Genomic DNA, 24276 nt, shown 5'->3' with positions numbered 1-24276 from the left:
CCACATAGTATATGTCTAGCTCACTTACAAGACCCGTGTTTAGCATCATAAAACTATCACAAGAAAGGGGAGTGAGATGGTTAGGACAGGATTTCAGGCCACAGCTGAAACAAGCAAAGTCTTAAAAACTACACATACAACCTTACTTTAATGTGCCAATATTTATATTTTAATGTGTCAACCGAAGACACCCTATCTACAGTATTGAATTTATAGTTGCAGAGCGAGCTTTTGTCCATTTGAGTACTTTCTCTTGCAAAACGTTTCTCAGAGATCACGCAGCCCTTCTTTCTTGTGCTTAGGTCACTAGTTTCCTTCTGCTGCACTGAAGCAGATGTGGCAGGAAGAATGCTGCGTTCCCATCCTCTGGTAAAACATTAAGGAAGTCCCTCAATTCCAGTTCCATGGCAATGACAGATAACGTTTCTGGGCAGGGAAGATACACCATGTTTAAACAAGATTCTCTTTAGCCATCAATTCTTACTTTGCCTAATTACGTTTAGCCTTGAAAGTGTTGCGATTTGTGCAGAAATGAGCTCACTTAGCATCTGCTCTGAATCCAGTTCTTTAATATAGTCATTAAAAGCACCGCCCCCCCAAGGCAGCCATCTATACATCTAAAAGCTTTTAAAAAACACACACACTGCAAAGACTCTGCACATCCACAAACTGACAAGAAGCACATTTCTTTACCTGTTAGGGATGACAGGAGTACAGAATAGTTGTCTCCAGGATCTCTGATTCGTTTACAGAGCTCAGGAAGGAGTTTGTTCCACCACAGAGCCTAAGCCAGCCGCAAGACCCAAGGAGAGAGGGGAAAAATATCAAGAGTGCTATGATGTTCCTAATGGAATCCAACCTCTTTGTTTCTTAACACACACACACACACACACACACACACTCTTTCTGTCTTAAAGGAGCACCTTTAAATACACTATATATTTATATTTGTCACTCTTATATCTGTGAAGTATAGCTTGTCAGGGTTCTTCTTAAACTTAGCAACAAACAAGAGCGATGGCTCCCTCTTGTGATACTAAGAATTCAGGGCAAAGTACAAGCCGAGATGAAAGAAGTGACAAAATGCCTAACAGTGCCAAGGAAAGCTGCATTCTGCGACCTGCAGAAATCATGCAAAATTATATATACTTTATACAATGCGTTCCCTTCCACTGTTACAGGGGAAAGAAAGAAAGACATTGAAAATGCTGCCCCACTCCTAAGTGTCAGATTTAAGCAAGCATTGCCTATAACTTTCAAATTATATTTGAAGCTTTTCTTTGCAGACTAGAAGCTTTTTCTCATTCTCTCTCTCTGTCTCTCTCTCTCATACACACAATTTAGCACTCCAACACAATCTCGACTTCCACAATATTACATCGGTGTAACTTACATAACAGCCTTATTTGCAAGTAACACCAAACCACGGTTTAGCACAATGCAAACAAGTCCACGTGTTGGACCTGCTCTCCAGGAGGACTTCTACCAAGTTTGGTCTTGCATTTTAGGAATCTCAGTTTAGCACATTGTACACATTAGGATCATGAATTGCAGCAACGGTTATACAACTGAGCTTCACAACCCATGGTGTGAGCTGGCTTATTATGAGACTGGCCAGAGTTTTATAACTACGCTCCCTTGCTTGAATGCAAATGCTAACCCAAGATTTAATAAAAGAGAAACTAGGCTTTGTAAAAGTCCTCATGCCAGCCATGTATACGTGATAACATAAGATAAACTTTATTCGCATTAGCCAACGGCCATAGCAACATAAAACAAGCAATATATACAAATAAAATATATACAAATAAAAAAGACAGCAAGGGGTAAAAAGGGCAATCAAATGACCAAGATTATCGTTCAGATAGTGGCCCTTAATCTCACTGCACCCTCAATAAACCTAGCAACCTTTGCTGTTGTCTGATCATTTTGATCTGATAAAAGAAAGAACAATGTGGCCTCAGATGGGCGGCTTGGGATGGTAAGTAAGAGTGGGGTAATGATCTCATTCCTCAGATCTTTATTAAGGGGACAGGACAGGAGAACATGAGCCACTGTTTCCAGATTACCATCTCCACAGGGGACCATGTATACATGTATGTATGTATGTATATGTGTGTGTGTTCAATAGGTAAGGTAAAGGTACCCCTGCCCGTACGGGCCAGTCGTGTCCGACTCTAGGGTTGCGTGCTCATCTCGCTCTAGAGGCTGTGAGCCGGCGCCGTCCGAAGACACTTCCGGGTCACGTGGCCAGCGTGACGAAGCTGCAGCTGGCGAGCCAGCACCAGCGCAGCACACGGAAACGCCGTTTACCTTCCTGCTATAAAGTGGTCCCTATTTATCTACTTGCACTTAAGAGTGCTTTCGAACTGCTAGGTGGGCAGGAGCTGGGACCGAACGACGGGAGCTCACCCCGCCGCGGGGATTCGAACCGCCGACCATATGATCAGCAAGTCCTAGGCACTGAGGTTTTACCCACAGCGCCACCCGCGTCCCTAGTGTGTTCAATACACAAGCCCAAAGCTTTGCTTAGACTTGCTGAATGTTGGCAACGCAGCGTTTAACCATGCTTTATATTTGTGCACTAATGGGGTCACTATATGGTGGATGGAGCAATGCTCATCAATAACAGTGTACACGCCATCAGAACGTACATGACATTTCAGGACAGCAGAAGCTTTGTAACACCAAGTGTGATGGTGAAAAGGCAGCTGAGGAAACCGTAGCAGGAAAGCAACAAACAGCCTCCAAGGTGTGTCTTCTCGAAAGAACACCAGTTTTCTATATCCAGCAGAATAAAGCAAGCCTTGTGAGCATTTCACACAAGCACTTCACAAGCTTTTCACACAAGAGCCAGTGTGGTGTAGTGGTTAAGAGCGGTAGACTCGTAATCTGGTGAACCGGGTTTGCATCCCCGCTCCTCCACATGCAGCTGCTGGGTGACCTTGGGCTAGTCACACTTCTCTGAAGTCTCTCAGCCCCACTCACCTCACAGAGTGTTTGTTGTGGGGGAGGAAGGGAAAGGAGAATGTTAGCCACTTTGAGACTCCTTCAGGTAGTGATAAAGCGGAATATCAAATCCAAACTCCTCCACTGAAGTACATTTCAACTGTGAGCATTTTTTAAAAGAATGCCTGAGCAAACTATTGAAAAATTGTGCTATGTTAATCACTTTTAACAAATGCATGGAAAGCTGATCAAGTTAAGGAAAGGTTAGCAGTACAAATACTTGTATGATTTTCTAGCAGTGCTTTTTTTTGTTCATGGGTTTAAAGGAGAAAAAGCAAACAAACAGAGTTAAGACTGAATGAAGGTAATAAATAAAGCTCACCCGACATTCATGCTTCAATTCATGTTGGGCGTAGGGTATGACGGCTTGAGGGCATCTTTCCAGAAGTTTGTCAATGGATCTCTCATACTGCCCTAACCGAGTATCGCAAAGAATGTGGATGCTCAGGCCAGGAAGAGTCTCTTCTGGAAGGGCCTCCAACAGTGGCAGAATGGAAGGTATATTGAAGTATGGACTACATAAGAGAGACTGAAGGGTGGGGACAGAAACATTACCTCTAGAATTTAAGACACAATGAAAAAACCAAGCCATACCAGTGTAGGCATGGACTGGAAGACACCAACCATTTTTTAAATAATAAAAAAACCTCTCACCCCCAAACAATGTTTTCATCATTAAGAACAGCTTGGTAGACCGGGTGAGCCAGGGAAAATGGAAGCAAATGCAATTTTTAATTCCCTTGTTTAGCTTAAGACCCATGTCTGCTATCCTCACTTGTATGCCCATTACTTCTTTTGGGGTCATTCTTGCTTTGAACGATGCCTTTGCTGCGTATTGGGATATTTCCGGCCTGACCTGAGGCATGCATTCAAGGCATTCAGTCTAATTGTAGGCAGTGGGTCTTCTTTTCAGCCCCAGTGTCTTCAAGGCTGAAGAAATGGTTCAGAAAAGCCTAGGATGGGAATGGGGAACCTGTGACTTTCCGGATATGGTTTGACTGTAAGTCCCATCACTCCTGACCAATTGCCATGCTGGCTGGAGCTGACGGGAGTTGGAAACTGGCTGCATATTGAGCACCACAGCTTCTCCATCTTTTAAGCTATCTAAAGCCTTGTGTACTGCATCTCTTTAAAATAAACCATGTTCCTGCACACACCTTAAAGGAGATCAAACACAGGTGTTTTTTAATCTACAGAGGCTAGGGCCCAGGGTTGCCTTCCAGATGTTTTGAACTACAACTCACACGGCTCCTGATCTTTGGTCATGTTGGCTGAGGGTGATGAGAATGGCAGCCCACAACATCTGGAGAGCATCATGCAGGGGTGAAACTAGGCTTATTTCACCCAGGTCAAAGACCCAGTTTAGCACACACTCCATGTGCATTTGTGCAAGCACGCACACATGCACTGAGAGTCCCAATGGCGCCCCTTTGGAGGCTTCACCTGGGGCAATAAAACCCATCTAGCCCCCGCATAGCTACTGCTCTGCACCATGTTATTTACCCCGGGGCTAAAGGAAAGAATAGATACAGGAGAGGGAAAACATTTTATACCTGTAATTTTGAAAGGTCGTCAGAAGCATTCTGGTCAGAAGGAGGAATTAATGACATCATGAACGTAACCCAAGGAAAAATAAGTCCATAATGACCACAGGAATTTATCTGAACAAGTGCAAAAATAAATAAGAAAAAGCCATTAGCATTTTAAGCATTTTAATGTCTAATTTCCAAGTCCTCATTTAAGATTCCCTCATTTAAGGGGGTCAAAACAAAAGCACACTCCCAGTTCATTTCTAGACTAAATTTTGGTTGTAAGTCATTTGTTTTGGAATATATAGTACTCTTGAAAGAATTATTTCCCCCCGATATTATAAAAGTCTCCATTTCATCTAGAACCAAACTGATGCAGTTCCATTCAAACCTGTTTGTACACATACATACTGTCAGGCTTCAGGGAATTGGCTTCCTCCCCCATGGCTGTAAATGAGCAGATCAAAGAAAAGGGAATTCTTACCAGTTAGGTTCTCTAATAAACACAGCGAAGAACAAAAGAAAACATCTTCCCAGAATGGCGGTGATCCCAATTAAGGGTCACTCCCTCTTCCGTCCCTATTTAATCTACGTCACTCCAACATCTTGTAATCTGAGCTTGTAGCTTCTGCGCTTTCTTTTCTGACACTTTCTGAGCTCTCCATGACTTTGGGGAAGGGTGTGTGTGTAGATACTATCCAGAGACTGTGAATCTGTTAACTCTCTCTCTCTTCTAGTGTTTCTTCTGCTAGCTGTTCCCCATCCAGTATTTCCCAGCTTCTGCTTTCTGAGCTACTCCCCTCTGCAAACCACTGTTCCAAATCTATACTGTCGTCCTGCTCCTGGGAAGATTCCGGATCAGGAGGTGGGAGTGGCTCCTGCCATTCTTCCTCGGTGCAGCCCTCCTCAGCACGGACACACACACACACACACACACACACAAGAGTAGGATACAAACTCTGTTTACCAGGTCTTCAGTGGTTTTCAGTGGCTTAGTATTGGGCAACTGCTTCCTGGAGAGCCGTGAAATATACTGCTCAGCAAGTTTGAAATGCAACTCTTGTACCACTTCTTTCTGACTGCATGCAACAAGAAGGGCTTCCCAGAAGTCCACTAAGAGCTGAGGGATGGCATCTTCCTCCTCAGCACTCAGCATCTGTTCTTCCAAAATATTAAGGGAAAGAGCCACTCACATACAAACACAAAATGTAGCCGATTTGTTGTAGAGCCAGCTGAGGATTCCCAGGTAAGATTCCCCCCTATTGTGTGGGCAGGGTGGTCCCTCCCCCTACCTGGCCTGATCACCTTGGCAACGCCTCCCCAAGCGGGATTGGGCAACTGGCTGAGGTAGGCGGAAACCTCCAGGTATCCCACCTGGGGAAGGTGAAGCCAAGCCTGTACTAATGGTGCCGCATAGGGTCCAGGGGGCTGCGCACGACTACGCAAAGGGCACCCCCCATTTAATGTGGGGAGCAGTCTTTTAAGCAAATATCCATTAAGCAAGGAGGGATAATCAGAAACGATAAGCGGGGGAGACATCTCCAGATGCATCAGTATACAATATGTGGGTGCAATGCAAAAAAATGATGTACCCAAGAGAATCACCCCCATCGTTCAGCCCGGACACAGGTCCAGCTCCGAGGGCCTTCCGGCGGTTCCCTCCCTGCGAGAAGTGAGGTTACAGGGAACCAGGCATAGGGCCTTCTCGGCAGTGGCGCTCACCCTGTGGAACACCCCCCCCCCAGATGTCAAGGCAATAAGTAACTATCTTACTTTTAAAAGACATCTGAAGGCGGCCCTGTTTAGGGAAGTTTTTTAATGTTTGTGCTGTGTTGTGTTTTTAATATTTGGTTGGAAGCCACCCAGAGTGGCTGGGGAAACCCAGCCAGATCGGCGGGGTATAAATAATAAATTATTTATTAATTTTTATTATTATTATCATCATCAACAACAACAGCTGCTTTGTTTATGCCCCATAGCCAACAAAGAGGAAGGGAGCTGTTGAATTTACTATACAGTGGTACCTAGGGTTACATACGCTTCAGGTTACAGACTCCGCTAACTCAGAAATATTACCTCAGGTTAAGAACTTTGCTTCAGGATGAGAACACAAATCGTACGGCGGCGGTGCGGTGGCAGCAGGAGGCCCCATTAGCCAAAGTGGTGCTTCAGTTTAAGAACAGTTTCAGGTTAAGAACGGACCTCCAGAACGAATTAAGTACTTAACCCGAGGTACCACTGTACTCTCCTCTTGCTGTTTATGGAGCTGTATGAGAAGTCTGACTCCAACTTTCTTCCCACAGATGGGAACTGAACTTTCAGTTTGTCCTTCCTTTGTTTAATGATGGGACACAGACTGCTCCGGAAGTTCCAAATAAACGAACTATTAATAAAAGCTAAATGTCAAACCTTGATGTATGCGTCTGCTTCTTCCAGCTCAATTTTGCTATTCTCGTGTAAAGCCAGCACTGAAGCCACAAGGAATCCGGGCCTTGTCTCCCTAAGATAAACCGCAAGCTCAGTCGGGACAACTTGCCCTTTAATTAGCTGTCTCAGGAGTCTCGGCTCCACAATAAAACCACACACCAGCATCATCTGCAGACCAAAAAAACAAAAAGGACACATAGATGTGGAAAGGACCATAGAGCCATTGGCTCCAAATCCCTTCCATTCAAGCAAATGGAGAGCAGAAGTCAATGTTATCCACTTCCACCTTCCCAACTGCCACAAGCAAGAACACAGGAAGGTGCCTTATACTGCAGTCAGATCACTGGCCTATCCAGCCCAGAAATGTTCGCTCTGAAAGCAAGCAGATCCCAGGAACGGCTTTTCACTCTATAACCTACTAGCTCCACTATAAAAAAAAACCAAAATGAAGATGCTGGGAATTGAAGCTGGGACCCCCTGTATATAAAACCAGCTCTACTGCTGACTTACTGTTCTCCCCCAAAGCAGGGAACAAGTCCATGTGTCCACATGGAAAAAAGCTTCAGATAACTACAACCAATGGTAGTTGCTCCTAGTCTGTAGCTAATGGGTTGCTGAGATATTGCAAACGTCACTGCCAACAGGTGGTGTTGCTGTTGCTTTTTAAAATATATATTATTGGATTTTGCCAATAAAAGAGAAAATCTGAATTAAATTGGGTGGATGGGTAGAGATATAGGACTGCCATTTTGATGCCAATAACATGGACTGGATGCTGCAAAAAACCCTGAATGCACGAGAAGCAAGGCATTCACAACCCCGTGCCACCTGGAAGCATGTCGTATATCCCAGGCACGACCAACAGGTAGTTCGTGATCACTGGCTCCCCCCAACTACTTTGGCTCCCATAGTATATCTGAAGGGGAAACAGAACTTTCGCAACAACCCTGGTTCTCTGCTCACTCCCACTGCACATAACGGTACGGAAGACAACAACCTTGACACAAATGTTGATGCATAGCCAGCAGGGTGTACCTCCGCATAGCTGTCCAGCTCACTTTTACATCCATCGGGGTCTCCCATTTTCAGAGCCATAGAAGCCTTGGTTAGCGTCACCACAACAGACGGCACAACCTCTTCTACTTTCTGCAGATATTTGATTGCTATCTCAGGAGACACTTTTTTCATGCAAGGGCTGCAGAGGACCTGGGGTATTTGGTTTGACTCGGCAGGGTGGAATATATGGAGTACTTTGGCTGCCAGTTCCTGGTAAAAGAAAGATACGTGTTTTTAAAAAGCAAACCAACAGCTGTGCTTTGTTTTTAATACAAGGCCTCTTTCTACCCATGAATATTCTGTATAATTCGCCCAGAAATCATCAGGGGTGCTAGGGGAACAAGTACTAATTTATCTGTTTCAAGTGTTTGTTTGTTTTTAAATGCAGAGCAGCTGAAGCCATTATTTCGTTCCTGAGAAGGTTGCAGGTAATCTCAGGGTCACACACAAGCATCTTGGTTTGGGACATCCATTTCAAATCCACTTCCACTGTGTACAACCTGTGGCCCTCCACAAGTTGCTGTGTGCCCTCCAGAATGGTCAGTGGTCAGGGATGATGAAAGTTGCAGTCCAACAATATCTGGTGGACCACAGGTTTCTTATCCCTGATGTATATCCTAGGGAGTTATAGGTGTGTAGTATTCATTCATCCCCAGATCCCAATTAGCATAGCAACGTGCTAAAGTTTCACATAGTTATACGGCTTTTTCTAAGTGCTTCTAGAACTTTGCATAATTTCCTCAATAATGGTTAAAGCAGGACAGTACAGTCATACTTCGGAAGTTGAATGCCTTGCGAGTTGAACGCTTTGGCTCCCAAATGCCGCAAACCTGTAAGAGAGTGTTCCGGTTTGCAAACGTTCTTTGGAACCCGAATGTCTGATGCAGGTTCTGAGGCTTCCGATTGGCTGCAGGAACTTCCTGCAGCCAATCGGAAGCCATGCCTTTGTTTTTGAACGTTTTGGAAGTCGAATGGACTTCCAGAACAGATTCCGTTCGACTTCTGAGTTACGACTGTATTATCATTCCATTTTATATAGAGGACCACTGAGGATGGGAGGCTAGCCTAAGGCCTCTCAGTGCAAGGGAGAGAGATTTTGAGCAAAGAGCTTCCAACCTGCATTATACCACTTAATTTGGTACAAAAAACAAGTCACCTCTTTTTTCCAGAAAAGGAACTTCTTATTAAGAAGATACCCCACCAGTAACACCTTTCCCCAAATCGATCTAAAAATCAACACAGTTTTTACATCTCATAAAAGAAAAGCGAGCAACAGTGAAGTATAAATTGTAGCTTTCTGAGATTCACAACAGCTCCTTTTACAAAGGCTGGCTCACATATTTTTGGATACTTTTCACTCTCATAAAAGGAAAGTTATTCACATGATAGTCATTTGACAAGCCAGCCAGAGGCTTATTGACTAAGCCAAGAGGAAATTTCATTAATGGAACTGTTTGCTTTCTCCCCACTCAACGGTTATGAGCTGCTTTAAAGAAAAGTGGCATACAGATATTACATCAAAAGGTACATTCTGGAGGCTGGTCACAAATGATCTGTCACAAATGAACACAGAATAATCCATCTTCTACAGAGAAAGAGAAACAACAACAACAAAAGGAACCATAGTCTTACTTCACTCAGCTCCTCGTCTATGTCTTCACAAAGGGAATGATACAAGTAAAAAATAATCCCCTTTTCGTACTTATGCGTTTTATCTTCAAACGTTGGGTCTACTCTCTTCAGAACATCCATCACGGACAGACCAGACATCTTGTAGTAAGGCAGAGCAAGGTGGAAGTCTTTGGTGTTAAACCTGAAAGTACAGAAACTACTAAACACGACAAACCTACATGAAGGGTCATATATCTTAACAGAAATGCTTCAGCACAGGGATGGAAAACCTGGCTCCCTTTGGGAATCTGCCTCACATGACAGGAGTTGTCATCCAGTAACATCCAGAGAGCAGAAGAGTCCCTCTCTTTGCATTAACAAGATACTTTCAATAAAAAGCTTTTCATATTAGGTCATGTCTCACTGTTATGTCAGGATTAAGGCTGTGTCTGCAACTTGTAAGGTTTATACTCCCAATACTGACAGGCTGATATTAGCTCATCTTTTTGAATTAGTAGCAACCAAACCAAGATGACTTCTAAGCACAGCCTAATGGATGGGGAGGAAATAACCTGGATGGGGGAATACCTCATGGAATGTTCAAGAAAGAGTCACAACGAAGGACCACTATCAAAGTGAGATCCAACTTTGTGCAAGCCAACCTGTTCCCACAATGGAGTATTGCTTCCGCATGTAGGACAAGATCCCTATGACAGAGGTGTAAGGGGCATTTGGCCCTCCAGCTGCTGCTGAATTAAACCAAGGAGCGGTTCTAAAAAAAAGTAACAAATAAGAGTTACAGGAACCTGTTGCTGTATTGTGTGAACCAACAAATAGAAACAAAACATTCTTCTTCTTCTGCGATCACTTGTAGCTGAGTAAGATTGTCTTCCATAAACACTGGTTTAACAGTGAGTCCGTAAGTGACTGTGGAGGCCAATTCTGGATCTATATGTCCTTCCACAGTGGGGACATTGGTTTCTGGGCGGGAGTTGATCACGGTGTGGATTTGCCAAGCGTGCCTTCCTCTTAGCACATTTCTCCCTTGTGTCCTGAGTTCGAGTGTCTTCAAAGCCCATGACACCTTTGGTAAAGGCTGTTCTCCAACTGGAGCGCTCGTAGGCCAGTGTTTCCCAGTTGTCAGTGTTTAGACTACATTTTTTATGATTTGCCTTGAGACAGTCTTTAAACCTCTTTGGTTGACCACCAGCATTACCTTTCCATTTTTAAGTTTGGAATAGAGTAGAGGAAGGAAGGAACAAACAAAACATACCAAGGTAACTACAGTCGTACCTTGGTTGTCAAACACCTTGGTACTTGTATGTTTTGGCTTCCGAATGATCGAAACCTGGAAGTGAGTGTTCCGGTTTTCGAACTTTTTTTGGAAGCCGAACATCCGATGCGGCTTTTGCAATTGTTTCCGGCATGCCTGCACAATTGGAAGCCAATCGGAAGCTGCACCTTGGTTTCCAAATGTTTCAGAAGTCAAGCGGACTTCCGGAATGCATTCTGTTCGAAAACCAAGGCACGCCTGTATATAATAATTGAGAAGTTTCACAATGTTGAAAACACTGGAATTATCCAAACAGTACACTACAGACCACAAAGCAGCTCTCCAATAAATATGGAACAAGATTTGCAGGATTAAACCTTGTTTCACACTTCTTCAAGCAATGAAGAGCATGGATGGATGGCAGCTAAGGAATCATCATTCCCTCAATTCTTTGGTGGATTCCCGCCCCCATTTTCAGAATAGTGTCAATGCAGTAGTCCCTGAAAAGCTGCTAATGATCCCATTCATCTGCAAGCAGCCAACAAAATTACAATAGTGCTACATTTTCATTCACTGGGAGTGAGTATGTAAAAGCTGCTTGTCAAAAGAAAATTGCACTACAACTCCAATCAGTCCCAGCAAGCACGGCCAGTGATGATTGGAGTTGTAGTTCAGCAACATCTGGAAGGCCAAAGGTTCACCACACCTGCTTTTACAGAAGTGCAGGCAGCCGACAATGGAAGTGCTTTGATCTATAGCCTATGTAAATTATGACTGGGCCAGAAAGCAGAGACTGCATGTCCATCATTGATGGAAGCAGGAAAAAAAGAGCAAGTTGCTGCTTTTCCATGCATACATCTTTGTTTTATATATGAAGGCTGAAAGAAGATTATATAAAGATGTTTAAACATCAGGAGTCATCCAAGTGTAAGTATTTATGGATACGACATCTAAGAAATTCAAACCTGCTGTAACAGTCTCCTAGGAGAGCACAGCTTTCCTGTAATGCTGCTAGGAGGTCTTCCTTCTCTGCCGATTCCTTCAGATCAGGGTCCATTAGTGCTGCTCTGACTAATAAGTGAGCCTCACTTAGAAGGTGGATACAACTCTCCGTTCTTACATTTTCATAGGTCTTGCTGTACTCTACCTAGGGCAGAAACAGGGCACACCATAAGGGGGGGGGAACGTTTGCAGACCTTATGTGAAGTTAGCAAATGCATTCAAGTTACAATATGCTATTTTCTATATGTAAAAAACCCCTAAAGCAGCGTATAGTACCATTTCTCTGTAAAGCAGCAGAGTTGAAGTTGTGTTCACGATGTATAAATTCCAGCCAGGTTCAGATTCTGGAGAAACCTTGGGTTTGATGCTATCTGACTTCCGGGAGCTGAAAGAAGTAGGACGTAGACTCAAGTTACAAGAAAGGCGATTCCTACTAAACATGAGGAAGAGCTTTCTGACAGTAAGAGGCTATGGAGTCTCCTTCAATTGTGGTTTTGAAGCAGAGGTTGGACGGCCACCTGCCATGGATGCTTTAGTTGAGATTCCTCCATTGCAGAGGGCTGCACTAGATGACCCTCAAGATCCCTTCCAACTCTGGATTCTATGTTTCTTTGTTTTTGCATTTATGTTCCACCTTTTCCGTCCAAGGAGTTCAAGGTGGTATACATGGTTCTCACCCTCCTCGTTTAACACACCCAACAACCCTGTGAGGTAGGTTAGGCTGAGAGGCAGTAACTGGCCCAAGGTCACCCAGCAAGCTTCATGGCAAAGTAAGGGAGTTGAACTCTGGCACCCCCAGGCCCTAATCCAACACTCTAAATCACTATACCAAACTGGCTGTTAAAATACACGTGTACCCATAATTATGTCTTTTAGGTATTTCAGTTACAGTCACACCTCGGGTTGCGTGTTTTCAGGTTACGCTCCGTGGCGACCCAAAAGTAATGGAACGCGTTACTTTCAGGTTTCGCCACTCGCACATGCGCTCAAAATAACGTCACAGGCATGCGCGGAAGCAAATCGTGACCCGCACACACGCAGACGTGGGTTGCGTTCGCTTCAGGATGCGAACGGGGCTCCGGAACGGATCCCATTCGCATCCAGAGGTACCACTGTATTTATGCTACCAAGAGCCTTCTTGAGACATTAAAACTAGTCTAAAATAAATTTCTTTTTTTTGAAGGGTGGGGCTGACAAGTGGGATAGCCCTGACTTCCTTGGAGTTGGAAGGTGACAAAGTCTGAAGGGGGAGCCTTTTGCATCTATGAAGCATCTCCATGCATTTTAGGATCCTGAGAAATCCTGGCTCCAAGACGCACGGAGGCCTTCTACAGATACAAAAGGTGACAAGAACAGTGAAAAGGGCGTCCCTGAACTCCACTCCCATACATGTTTATTTCATCCCAATTGTAACGCTTACAATGTTTACAATAGGGTAAAGTTGGGTGCATGTACCCCCATCACGTCTACTGATGCCACCAGACATGTCCCAAGCTAGCCTCTGTTCGAACATATGAACTACCGTACTCACAGGAGTCTCCTTGAAGGCTTTTTTCTCTCTGTAATGTCTTCGGTCTCTGCTTTTGTCAAAACTATGACGTGGTTCTTGAAGTGAGAAATAGCTTTCAGCCCTATAAACAGCTGCATCCTCAAGGCACAGACATCCAGGGAAACAGGGGGGCAAGCCTGTGAAGAAAGGGTTCTTTAGTTATCTTGAGCAAGCTTATTAAAGGTTCAAGTTTCTTACAGGGTCCAGAGTAGCATGCTGATCATTTCCAAGCTGACTGACATTAAAAAAAAGGACATAAACCCCCTGTAAGGAAGATTCAGGGGTCTAAATAGGAAAATATTGTATGTTGTGTGAAGTTCTCAATCTACATGTGCACCTGCATTTTATGATCTTGAGCGTTCAGGCGGTGGCTCTGCTTTTTACATAGTTACAGTGTTATATAAGTCCCCCCCCCCTTTTGCTGACAGAGTTTGTATGGTTTTGTCATGGCCTTTGGCTAGTACAATAAAGCTTATTTTGATTTGATTTGACATAAGCCCCTTCATGGTTCAGTCACTGCGGTATGTGGACTGAAGGTCTACAGGTTTAAGAGAGGTATGTAAGTTGCATATCTTTTACACATACTGAAACGTGGAATTGGCAACAGCTCAGGATGTCTCCATTCTCTTCAGTGGAAGAGAAAGGTTTCCATCTCCTCCTCTAGTCCCAACAGAGTGCTGAAGAAAACTAGGTAAAGCTTCTCTGTATGCTTACTGAAATCCGCCCAGCATAAATTTGAGACAGGTTTTTAATACCTGCTTTTCATTTGGTGACTCTTAAAGGGACCCCTAACCATTAGGTTGAGTTGTGCACTCATCTCGCTTTATTGGCCGAGGGAGCCGGCGTACAGCTTCCGGGTCATGTGGCCAGCATGACTAAGCCGCTTCTGGCGAACCAGAGCAGCGCACAGAAATGCCGTTTACCTTCCCGCCAGAGCGGTACCTATTTATCTACTTGCACTTTGACGTGCTTTCGAACTGCTAGGTTGGCAGGAGCTGGGACCGAGCAACGGGAGCTCACCCCGTCGTGGGGATTCGAACCGCCGACCTTCTGATCGGCAAGTCCTAGGCTCTGTAGTTCAACCCACAGCGCCACCCACATCCCACTGTTACAATGCCTTCACACATGTTTATCTGGCTGTGGGTGATGGGAGTTGAGCCCAACAACACCTAAAAAGGTGCACAGGGTCCTCCAACCTAGGCTTAAGGCCTACAGGACAGTAATCCCCAACTCCTGCAAAATATCCCCTTGCCAAACTATCTGACCAGATGGAAGCAACAAGGACTAAACAAAAGGAAACTCAGGATTGTTGCAAGTCATTTGCCACTGCTTTGCAAAGATGCAGATGTGACCTGTGGGCATGATGAGCCAGTCTGAGGGTTGAATCCACTCACTTTTAGCGTTGTATCAATGTATGGATCTTCATCACGAGCTGCTGCTGCGCTGCATCTCACAGTAAAGCACTGCAGGTTGTTGCTAGGGAAGAAAAAGAAAGCCACTGGATAGATGGTTTTGCATCGCTCCGTGGTTATAAAGTACCCATGCCAATGCTGCAATATCTAGATGCTTACTGAACTTAAACCCATTGATTTCAACAGGTCTGTGATGGATACAACACCCATTATGCATTACAGCTCTGATCCTAAAGCTCTGCTGCTTTTAGGGATATGTTCGAGAAGGCAAAGGAGTAAACAAATCTGAGTGGAGTTCCTAACCAAGCACCTTGTGTGCCTTCTTCCAGCAACTACTGCAGCCAAGCTGGTGCCAAATGTATTGCTCTCCTTTTCTTTGGACCACATCAGGAAGGCTAAGAGAGGGGCCTTGGCCAGCCCAGAACATTCTCACAAACACTGCCCAGGCTTGCGCCCCAGGGAGATCACTTTGGCGCTGATAATGCAGTGGTTTGGCTTCACCCTCAGATGCACACTGCATTGTTTCTCGAGATGGACAAATGCCAACAATGTCTTGTGCTATTATTGTATTTCAACTGATATTTTTTTTTAACTGCTTTGAGCACAATTTTGTGTGTGGAAAATGCAGTATTTAAATTTAACAATGGCTATAATACCTTGTGATAACATGCAGGAATTGCGGGGTAAGTACCGCCTGTTGGGATCTCTCTGAATACTGGTAGGTGGAAATCAGTTCCACTAAGTTGCCCACTGTGTAGAGGTATCCAATGTGAGGCAGAGAAAAAAAGCAGAACAGACTCAGCAGTTCTCGCTTAGCTGGTTCAGCTCCGCCAGTTGTTGCAGAATTCTCTAGATGAAAGGAAGAAAGCAATTACTCCCCAGGCTCCCTTTCTTTAGGGAGGCATCAACTCTCAGACATCCTGGAGAATGTTTTAGAAATATATTTAGCCGTGATTGAAGAGAGCAGCCCACGCTACATTCACTTGGGTCTCTGTTTTCGAGTTAGGAATTCTGAGATAAAACTCTTTCACTCTGTAGCCTACAAGCACTAGAGCAGGCACCCCCAAACTTGACCCTCCAGATGTTTTGGGACTACAATTCCCATCATCCCTGACCACTGGTTCCTGTTAGCTAGGGATGATGGGAGTTATAGTCCCAAAACATCTGGAGGGCTGAGTTTGGGGATGCCTGAACTAGAGTATTATTCTGCAAGAGTGAAAGCAAACCAAAACGTAATAATAATGGGAACGTTTATTAACTCTTGATTTGATCAAGTAGCTCTCCAGGTTACTGACAAATTGTCAAAGGATAAAGAGAGGTACCCTAAGCCATTTTGGTTATGAGGCAGTGCTCTGTTGGAATGCTGGCATTCGTAGGAAATCATCACTTATACTTACTCCTTAGTATGAAGTGGTGTTTTTTTTTATCCTTTTACTGTTGTAAACAGCTTTGGTAGGTTTGCTGACTTAGCGGTATATAAATTATTCTATAAATAAATTTATAAACTTAATATTTGACTAAATTTTAGCCTACATTTAATGCACACTCTAGGGACGTGGGTGGCGCTGTGGGTTAAACCACATAGCCTAGGACTTGCTGATCAGAAGGTTGGCGGTTCGAATCCCCGCGACGGGGTGAGCTCCCGTTGCTTGGTCCCTGCTCCTGCCCACCTAGCAGTTCGAAAGCACCTCAAAGTGCAAGTAGATAAATAGGTAAACGGCGTTTCCATGCGCTGCTCTGGTTCGTCAGAAGCGGCTTAGTCATGCTGGCCACATGACCCGGAAGCTGTATGCCGGCTCCCTCGGCCAATAAAGCAAGATGAGCACCACAACCCCAGAGTCGGCCACGACTGGACCTAATGGTCAGGGGTCCCTTTACCTTTACTAATGCACACTCTTCTTACAATGTAATTGCTTTCCTGCCTAACACCCATTCCAGCATCAATAAGATCCAACAAGCCCCCCTCCTCCTGTCCCATTTTCACCATCCCCTGCTTTATACATCAGCAATATAGACTATGCTGACTTGTTCGATCATACAGTAGCGCTACAAAAAAGCAAAGGAAAAAGAGACAGTGATAGATCTAAAGTCTACTCAGAGTATGATTAATGTTGTGAGGCACCGGCAGATTATAAAAAGTGTTAAAAGCCAAGAGAAAATTTTAAGATAATACCAGTATTTAATAAAGGAAATTCAATCCTTAATTCCATACAGAAGAAAGCTCTCTTTTACTTCTGACATTTAGGCATTCAAAGCTAAATTCAAAATAATGTACTTTTAAAGATTTATGCCATTTAAAATTATATATAAACATCTAATCAGAGTCAGCTACTACTCTTGTGATTAAATTACTCCTAATGTTATTTAAAGACAATGTGATTTTTAGGAAGAGGATCTTTATGTCATAGAAGTTCTGTAAAACACTCTAGAGAGCTACGCTTTGAATGAATGTATTTAATTGAAATCCCCTTTATTTATTCCTTTAATTTCATTTATAAGTCACCTCCCATGAAAGAGCTCAAAGCAATTCTACAATAAAAATTGACAACATATATAAAAACAAATTTCACACCCAGATTCATAATCTCTAGCTTTCCCACACCTTGCATAATTAATATGGGGTTTTTTTCTGGGGGGGAGGGGGGCTGCTCCCCAGTGAACCATAATCCCCAGTTTTCATTTGCTCCCAATGCTTTACTTAGCCCTTTCCCCCAGAAAGATTGTGGTGGATGCCCACAAAGAAATGCAGATGTCATAAACCTACCTGTTACATACACAGGCAGCAGCTGGAGAGAGTGCAACTTGGCATCGTCGCCAGAGAAGGCAAATGAGGATATGTCTAGAGCAAAACGTCTAAAAAGAAACATGACGGGTTAAACAATCCCAAGCCAACATATAGGCATGAGCTGCTCACAAAACTCTGGCAGAATGTTGTAAGGATATTCTGAAGCACTGCTGTGAGGCAGAAACTTGCATCTCAGTGCATGGGCAAGTACATAGAAACCCATGGGACCAAGGCAATAGGTTGCAATGACGACAATATGAATATCCAACAGCTAAAATGGTCTCCAACAGAGATACAACTGGCTTTTGTCCCATGACTGAACCCACTTACTAAGTGTGCATGATATGCACAACTCCTAGGGAGCCAAATGTGTTGGGCTACACAATCTCTATTGCCACATGCAGCTCCATCATGTAGAGCCCAGTTCATGTAAGGTTGTTTTGCTTGCCATGGTCCTGTCCCACTTTCTAAGCTTGAAGACAAGGGGACAAGTTGTCCCCGAGCTTGCCAAAATGACAGCTATAGCTACATGGTTGGACCAAAACATTGAATATACAGTGGTACCTCTACTTACTCACGTACGCAATCCATTTGCACCCAGAAAAGTCCATAAGTAGAGCGCCACTACTGTGCATGCGAGATAGATCGCTTCTGCGCATGTGCAAAGCGTGCAGATCTCTTCTGCGCATGCGTGAAGCACGCAGATCACTTCTGTGCATGCGCGGTGAAACCCGGAAATATACTCTTCCGGGTTTGCCACGTTTGCAACCCAAATATCCGCAACATGAAGCGAATGCAACCAGAGGTATGACTGTATGGTTAAAGGCATCTTGGTTTAAATATGCCTCAAGCAAAGCAAAAAAAATAAAATAAATAAAATAAAATAAAAATGGAACAGGCTGTGTTTCAGTGAGAAAAGAGTTGTTCATTTCTCAGCATATTAAGTCAAAATGTAATTGTCCAAACTGTCTCACTGGTCTCTGTTCTAAGCTAGATTGGAATAATGACCAATGATCTATTAGTTATATATGTACTATTGGATATGGATCCAATAGTGGGACTAATAGTTAAGAAGGCAGTTTCTGCACATGCTGTAGAGGGGTGAGGGGCAGATGGGGCTTGTCAACCTGGGAATGTAGCCCACCTAGGAGAAGGAAAACTCTGATCCTAAATCTCCACTGCCATGGAGATATATTCTGGAGAAGAAAATGTTAAAGAGTAAACTCTACACAAATCCAGAGTGGAGCCCTTAAGACAGCTTGTTATGCCTCTTTCTTGCAAGTCCTGCAGCCAAACTGGTGCCAAATATACTGCTCTGCTTTCCTTTGGACCACATCAACGAGGCTGAGAGGGGGTCTTGTCTGGGCAGTGACACACTCTGCCCAGGCTTATGCCCATGAAGGTCACTTTGGTGTTGCTAACATAGCGGTTTGACTTCCACCCCAGAGTCCACACTCCATCGTCTCTCAAGACAGACGGATGCCAACAATAACTATCTATCTATCTATCTATCTATCTATCTAGATATAGAGATAGAGAAATAAATATGGCTTCGTTTAAATTAATTTTTTAATAAAATTGACTACCTGTACAGAACATATTGCGTCTGGAAGTTTGACTCTTCACCGACTAAGCCCGTTGACTCCAGAGTAACAGATATTCCACACTGCCTGCTTTCTTCCCCAAAGAGCTCCACAGGCTGCTGACAGATAACAAAGTCATCCGACTCAAAAGGAGTTGAATCAGGTTCTTCTTTTACACCTTTAATAAATGGAGCAAAGAATCAGGTTTACAACCCGGGGCGGGGGGGGGGATGGTTAGGAACTTATGACATGCTCAGTGTCCTAAGAATAAAAGCAGCCTTACTTAAACAACTGCTACTTACAGTATAACTAACAGTATGGAGAAAAGTTCATATTCATGAAAGCATTAAAATTAGGACTATACAACAAGTTCAGGAATTTGGAATTGCAAATCCTAAAAGGCATTTTTAACCACAGATGGCAAAAAAACGAACAACTGAGATGAATGGAAATTCAAATTTTTGCAACCAATGTTCCTGCTGCTCTCAAAAGATTCAGCATGCCTGAAAAGAGACTGTAGCATTTTGATCTGTGCATAATAAACATATGCCAAGATGGAACTATTTCAAGTTAAGTGCAATTTTACTTTTTCTTTTGCATGACCTGATTGGTTTTTCTTTTGGTTTTTTAAAACACATACACAAACATTGGGCTGGATCGAGAGAACTAAAGTTTTGTTTGTGCTGACCTGCAAAGACTTGATCCAGAGGATTTGTGATGTGCCATTACAGATAAATTCAATAGCAGCTTCCGTGCTATCGATCCAACCTTAAAATATTAATTCAACTTCTTGTGTTTTCTAACTATCCACAGCTTGCAGTGCCTTTGAAAATAAATCTTTTCTCAACTATCATGATGGCTAGTTTTACACAGAAGGAAGCGTTTTATCAGCTTGTCCAACCTCTGCTTCCATCCCAAAGATTTTTTTAAAAAACACCAACAAACATAAGTCAAGGACTACAAAGCCTTGCTCTGGAGATTTTAAGTGTCATACTGTACCAACCTTTGTTGAACAACCTTTCAGAGTCTACAGAGTCACAGGCCTGCTGTCTATTGCTGCCTGCTGCTTCCACACCAGCTTCCAGGTGAAGGATTAGGACCTCTAGTTCTGTTGTTATGGCTATATATCCAGCACAAAACGCAACTTCTGAAGGAGTGATGTTATCAATGTGCAAAATTAACAGGCGTTCGAAGTCCAGCACAGTCACATTCTGACTCCTGACCAGGTGTTTCAGGGAGAACAAGATCAGTTTATTCTTACAGCCAACAAGCAGGTCTCCAGTTAATGGACAACAGGAAAAGCACAATGGGGGGTCCGAAAGGGGCAATTCTACAATTGTAATTTGGTTCTTAGACGCTTCAGAATAGGATGCCTCCAGGTTATGGCCTATCATCCGCACACAGACGCGGGAGTTCCCAGTTGACATGCATCTCCAGTTTACATAAGCTCGCAAGAAGAGGCTCTCGTTTTTTTCCTCAACGGTGACCACGTAGTCTCCTGCGGAGGGAAAAATAGAAGCATTTTTGAAACACAGAATCAATATGTACACCATACATAAGCTGAGGAGTTACCAAGTGAAAAATAGCACTACAGTGGTACCTCGGGTTACATACGCTTCAGGTTACAGACTCTGCTAACCCAGAAATAGTACCTCAGCTTAAGAACTCTACTTCAGGATGAGAACAGAAATCGTGCTCCAGCGGCGCAGCAGCAGCGGAAGGCCCCATTAGATAAAGTGGTGCTTCAGGTTAAGAACAGTTTCAGGTTAAGAACAGACCTCCGGAACGAATTAAGTACTTAACCCAAGGTACCACTGTATCACCTTTAAGAGCAACAGGCCACTTCATCTGATTTGTTGCCCTGAGTGGCAAATACACAAGAGATTGTAGACCATGCAAGTACCCCATAACGAATTTGTTCAGCCTTCAAAAGGTGCCAAAGGACTGTTGTTTATCTTGCTGGAGATTAACACGGGTACACCTCTGGAAATTTCCAAATGAAGTTACATTCGCATTATAAAATGTGTACACTTCTTAAATTAATCAGCAATGTCATCGGATGCTCACGCCACACAAGCAACTGCGCAGAATCCTATCTAGTCCACGAAGGTCACTGGGCGATCCTACCTCGCAGGATCGTTGCGAGGCATGGGCTTAGGGCGGCGGGGGAAACGATCCTGCACGTGCAGCCTCGAGCTCTTCCGGAGAAAGAGGAAGAGGGTCTGACCTGCAACGAACGAAGCAGATCCTGCCCTCTTCACGGACGCTTTGCCCAGCTTGCCACTTACCCACTTCGCTGTACGCCATGCGCAGCACCCGCCCCAGGGTGCAGAAAGAGCCGAGGGGCTCGCAGAGCTCCGGCCGGCCGGCGGCGAACACCTCCACCTTGCAGGCGCCCGGCGCACAAGCCACCAGCAGCGTGTCTCGGCCGCAGCAGAAGAGCGCCGGCTCCTGCTTGGCGGGCACCACTTGCTGCGAGCCGAAAGGGTGCAAGTTGTACAGCTGCACCATGGCTGCCGTTCGCCCAGGCCGCCTCTCCGCCTCCGGCCGCTGCTGTTGGCAGAACTGCAGCTTCCGCGGCAGGCACCGCCCCACGTCGGTCAGCTGGAAGGAGGCGTCAGCCGCGCCCCCGATCCTTGCTACGGCTTCCCACAAAGGCAGCATCGTAGCGCTGTGCAGCGGCCCTGGGCGGAGGCCCATTTATACCCGTGGTTAATGTCCGCGTACGCAGAAAGGTGCGGGGTCCCAAACCTGGGGAAAGCACTGGTTCTGGTGCCAAGCAGCGCAATCTTACACAAGCACCCTCGGAAGAAACCCCCCTTTTCTTCATCGAGACCTGTTGGCAGGTAAAATGTGCACAGGATCAGAGCCCCTAGGTGCACATAACTTGCAAGGAATACTTGCCTTTCAGCTCCGTCCGTTACTTATCTGGGATCGGGCTGCATTTGTGAATAGACGAGTCTTAAGCAACAGTTTGGGAAGGGCTTTGTACACTCAAGATAGAACTCGAGAGACACGCAGTACCAGCATGGTTTTACCAAAAGAGGGTTAAAATTTGCCCGTGCGCCACTCTTCTGCTGTGTTTACGGAGAAGTTAGTTACATCGAACCAATTGCAGTTTACAGTATTATTTAAATTTATATCTCAGATTTTAACACCTTTGGTCATGGGCATATCCCAAATTTATGCTGCGGGGGTGGAGTGGGGGCAGAACTGAGCTCTGGGAAGGATTGGTCAGTTAGTTAAGTTTGTTTTTATTTACTTGATTGGGGGGGGGGCAGCTGTCCCCCATGCACTCACCAGGCTACGCCCATGCCTTTGGTGCCTAAAACAGCTAACAACCAAGAAAGGAGATCAACTCAATTCTGGCCAGCTGCGTTGCACTGTTGAGGTCAATGGGGCTTAGTCCCAGGCAAATGGGATTAGGAATGCTGCCCAAATGAACCATAAGTGACTCCTTTGCCGTTACACGCTTTTATGTTTGTGTGAGACAGACAGACACACACACACTTTTATATATAAAGTGTGCGTATATACACATGTTGTAAACAAAAAATTGCCCTTTCCCCCTTATGGGCTTTTCTCCAAATCTGCCCTTTTTCTCTATATGGGCTCTTATCCAAGAGCCCATATAGAGTCCTTACATAGGTTCCCTGTTGGTAGGAGAAAATAACAAGAGGCCAGCCAGAGAATATTGAGAAGCAAAGCAGCTAGTAAGCCTGATCTTTATTGAACTGTTGCAACAGGGTGCTCCCCTCACAAGCAGGAAAGGAGGAGGAACCGAGAACAATGGTGCGCAAGGCCTTATATGGACTTTTGAAATTGCCACCTTGTAGATCAAGACCACCCTCAGAAACGCCATACATACATCACAGAAGGGGTGTAACCTAAGACCACCCCCCAGATACATCATACCTACATCACAGAAAAGGCAGTCTAAAACAGAAATTTGAATGTTGTTTTTCTCCTGTCGTTGTTTATCTCCTGTCTGGCAGGTTACTTGATTGGATTGCCTGGGGAGCCTGGCCAGTCTTTTGTAATGATAAATACTTAGTTCCTGGGCCATGTCACAGGCTCACACCCTATTCAAACACAGACATACCCTAAAGACAGGATTTGTGAAGGAAAAGACAATGGGGAAGCTTTTCCATTTTCCTTTGACCTTGCAGAGAAAATATTTGGTCAGTTTGGGACAGTTTGGGAATCAAAAATGGTTCTAGGTCGGTCTTCCTGTGCTGATCTATGTACGTGCTTAGTTGGTACACTTATGAACATTTAACGTATATCTAAGACCTCAAGATTCCTATCACACACACTTGTGGATTATCATCGTATATTGAAAAAGCATGTACACAACTACAACACTCATCAGATTCCATGCCAAATATAACATATTCAACACAACCGGGCATGCTATGAGAAGCAGTAACTCAAGCGCCTTAGCAAAAGAAAAGTAAAAGACGCAGAAGGCGCGAAATCCATCCTTCGGCAATTACTTAGTCACGTGCGTTCCTTATTATGCTTTCAGGGCGCATGCTCTTTTGGTTTCGGAAACCCGAGCTGCCCCGCCCCCATAACCCGTCTCGCGCGGCGGGCCCATCCTTCCCGGCCTGCTTCATTGGACGCGCGGAAGCGAGTGAAGGGTAAGAGCAGCCATTCGGCAGCGGGCGTTCTAGGTCGGCCCGCCCAGCTTCTTCGCGGATTGGGAGCTGCGGCTTCTCGCTTTAACCGGGTTGGCTGACTGTGGAAGCTCTGAGGCGGCTGTGCAGGTTCTTCGCCCGGCGACGTTCGCGTGGCGGGCTTTTTCGGTCCTCTCGCTGTTGCGGGGCGTTGCCAGAGCGGCTTTTAGGAGTCCGGCGGCCGCGTCATGGCTTGGAGGTTCATGAGGTGGGATTTTTTTGTGGGGGCGCGGGGCGCGGAGGGCCTAGGCAGGGAAGAATTATAAATGGGACGGAGGGGGGAGGGGGCTCTTTCCTCGTTCACTACCCGAAAGGAGGCCTTGACTCGAAGGGGCTGCAATTCCCACCCGTTTCTGCCTCC

General features: G+C 44.8%; 2 protein-coding genes across 4 annotated transcripts in view; one reads left to right on the top strand and one right to left on the bottom strand.

The window, feature by feature from the left end:
* Positions 1-194: 194 nt before the first annotated feature.
* Positions 195-21826, bottom strand: HPS3 (HPS3 biogenesis of lysosomal organelles complex 2 subunit 1). 2 transcript variants are annotated; one of them, XM_053390230.1, is made up of 17 exons: positions 21525-21824; positions 20240-20734; positions 19240-19414; positions 17633-17721; positions 15525-15717; positions 14851-14932; positions 13439-13593; positions 12184-12292; positions 11871-12052; positions 9654-9834; positions 8001-8231; positions 6948-7133; positions 5506-5694; positions 4563-4670; positions 3332-3538; positions 694-784; positions 195-426 (listed from the first exon to the last, which is right to left on the bottom strand). In XM_053390230.1, the coding sequence occupies exons 1-17, from the start codon at positions 21745-21747 to the stop codon at positions 299-301; spliced, it is 3024 nt and encodes a 1007-aa protein (XP_053246205.1). In that variant the 5' UTR covers positions 21748-21824; the 3' UTR covers positions 195-298. The 2 variants fall into 2 exon arrangements, 1 of the variants encoding a protein (XP_053246205.1); XR_008330700.1 differs by lacking the exons at positions 195-426; positions 694-784 and adding an exon at positions 3664-3962 and having other exon boundaries at positions 3431-3538; positions 21525-21826.
* Positions 21827-23960: 2134 nt separating this feature from the next.
* The window catches only part of HLTF (helicase like transcription factor), a 33087-nt gene continuing 32771 nt past the window's right edge, over positions 23961-24276 (top strand). The window contains exon 1 of one of the 2 annotated variants that reach the window (XM_053390234.1): positions 23961-24123. In XM_053390234.1, coding sequence (XP_053246209.1) covers positions 24104-24123 — 20 coding nt within the window. In that variant the 5' untranslated portion in view covers positions 23961-24103. The remainder of the gene's footprint in view (positions 24124-24276) is intronic. The other variant, XM_053390233.1, reaches the window with a different exon arrangement.

The sequence above is a fragment of the Podarcis raffonei genome, chromosome 5 (genome assembly GCF_027172205.1).
Source record: "Podarcis raffonei isolate rPodRaf1 chromosome 5, rPodRaf1.pri, whole genome shotgun sequence".
In the NCBI taxonomy this organism is placed as follows: Eukaryota; Metazoa; Chordata; class Lepidosauria; order Squamata; family Lacertidae; genus Podarcis; species Podarcis raffonei.
Note: the sequence above shows the minus strand (reverse complement) of the source record. Positions and strands in the feature narration are given on the sequence as shown.

Bases quoted from the DNA above. Each gene is read 5' to 3' on its own strand.
- HPS3 (XM_053390230.1), bottom strand. From the start codon at position 21,747: ATGGTGCAGCTGTACAACTTGCACCCTTTCGGCTCGCAGCAAGTGGTG. The intron at 19,415-20,239 runs GTTGGTACAGTA...CATTTATTAAAG, and splicing joins TGAAAGGTTGTTCAACAAAG to GTGTAAAAGAAGAACCTGAT. The intron at 13,594-14,850 runs GTGAGTGGATTC...CTTTCTTCACAG, and splicing joins ACATTGATACAACGCTAAAA to GCTTGCCCCCCTGTTTCCCT.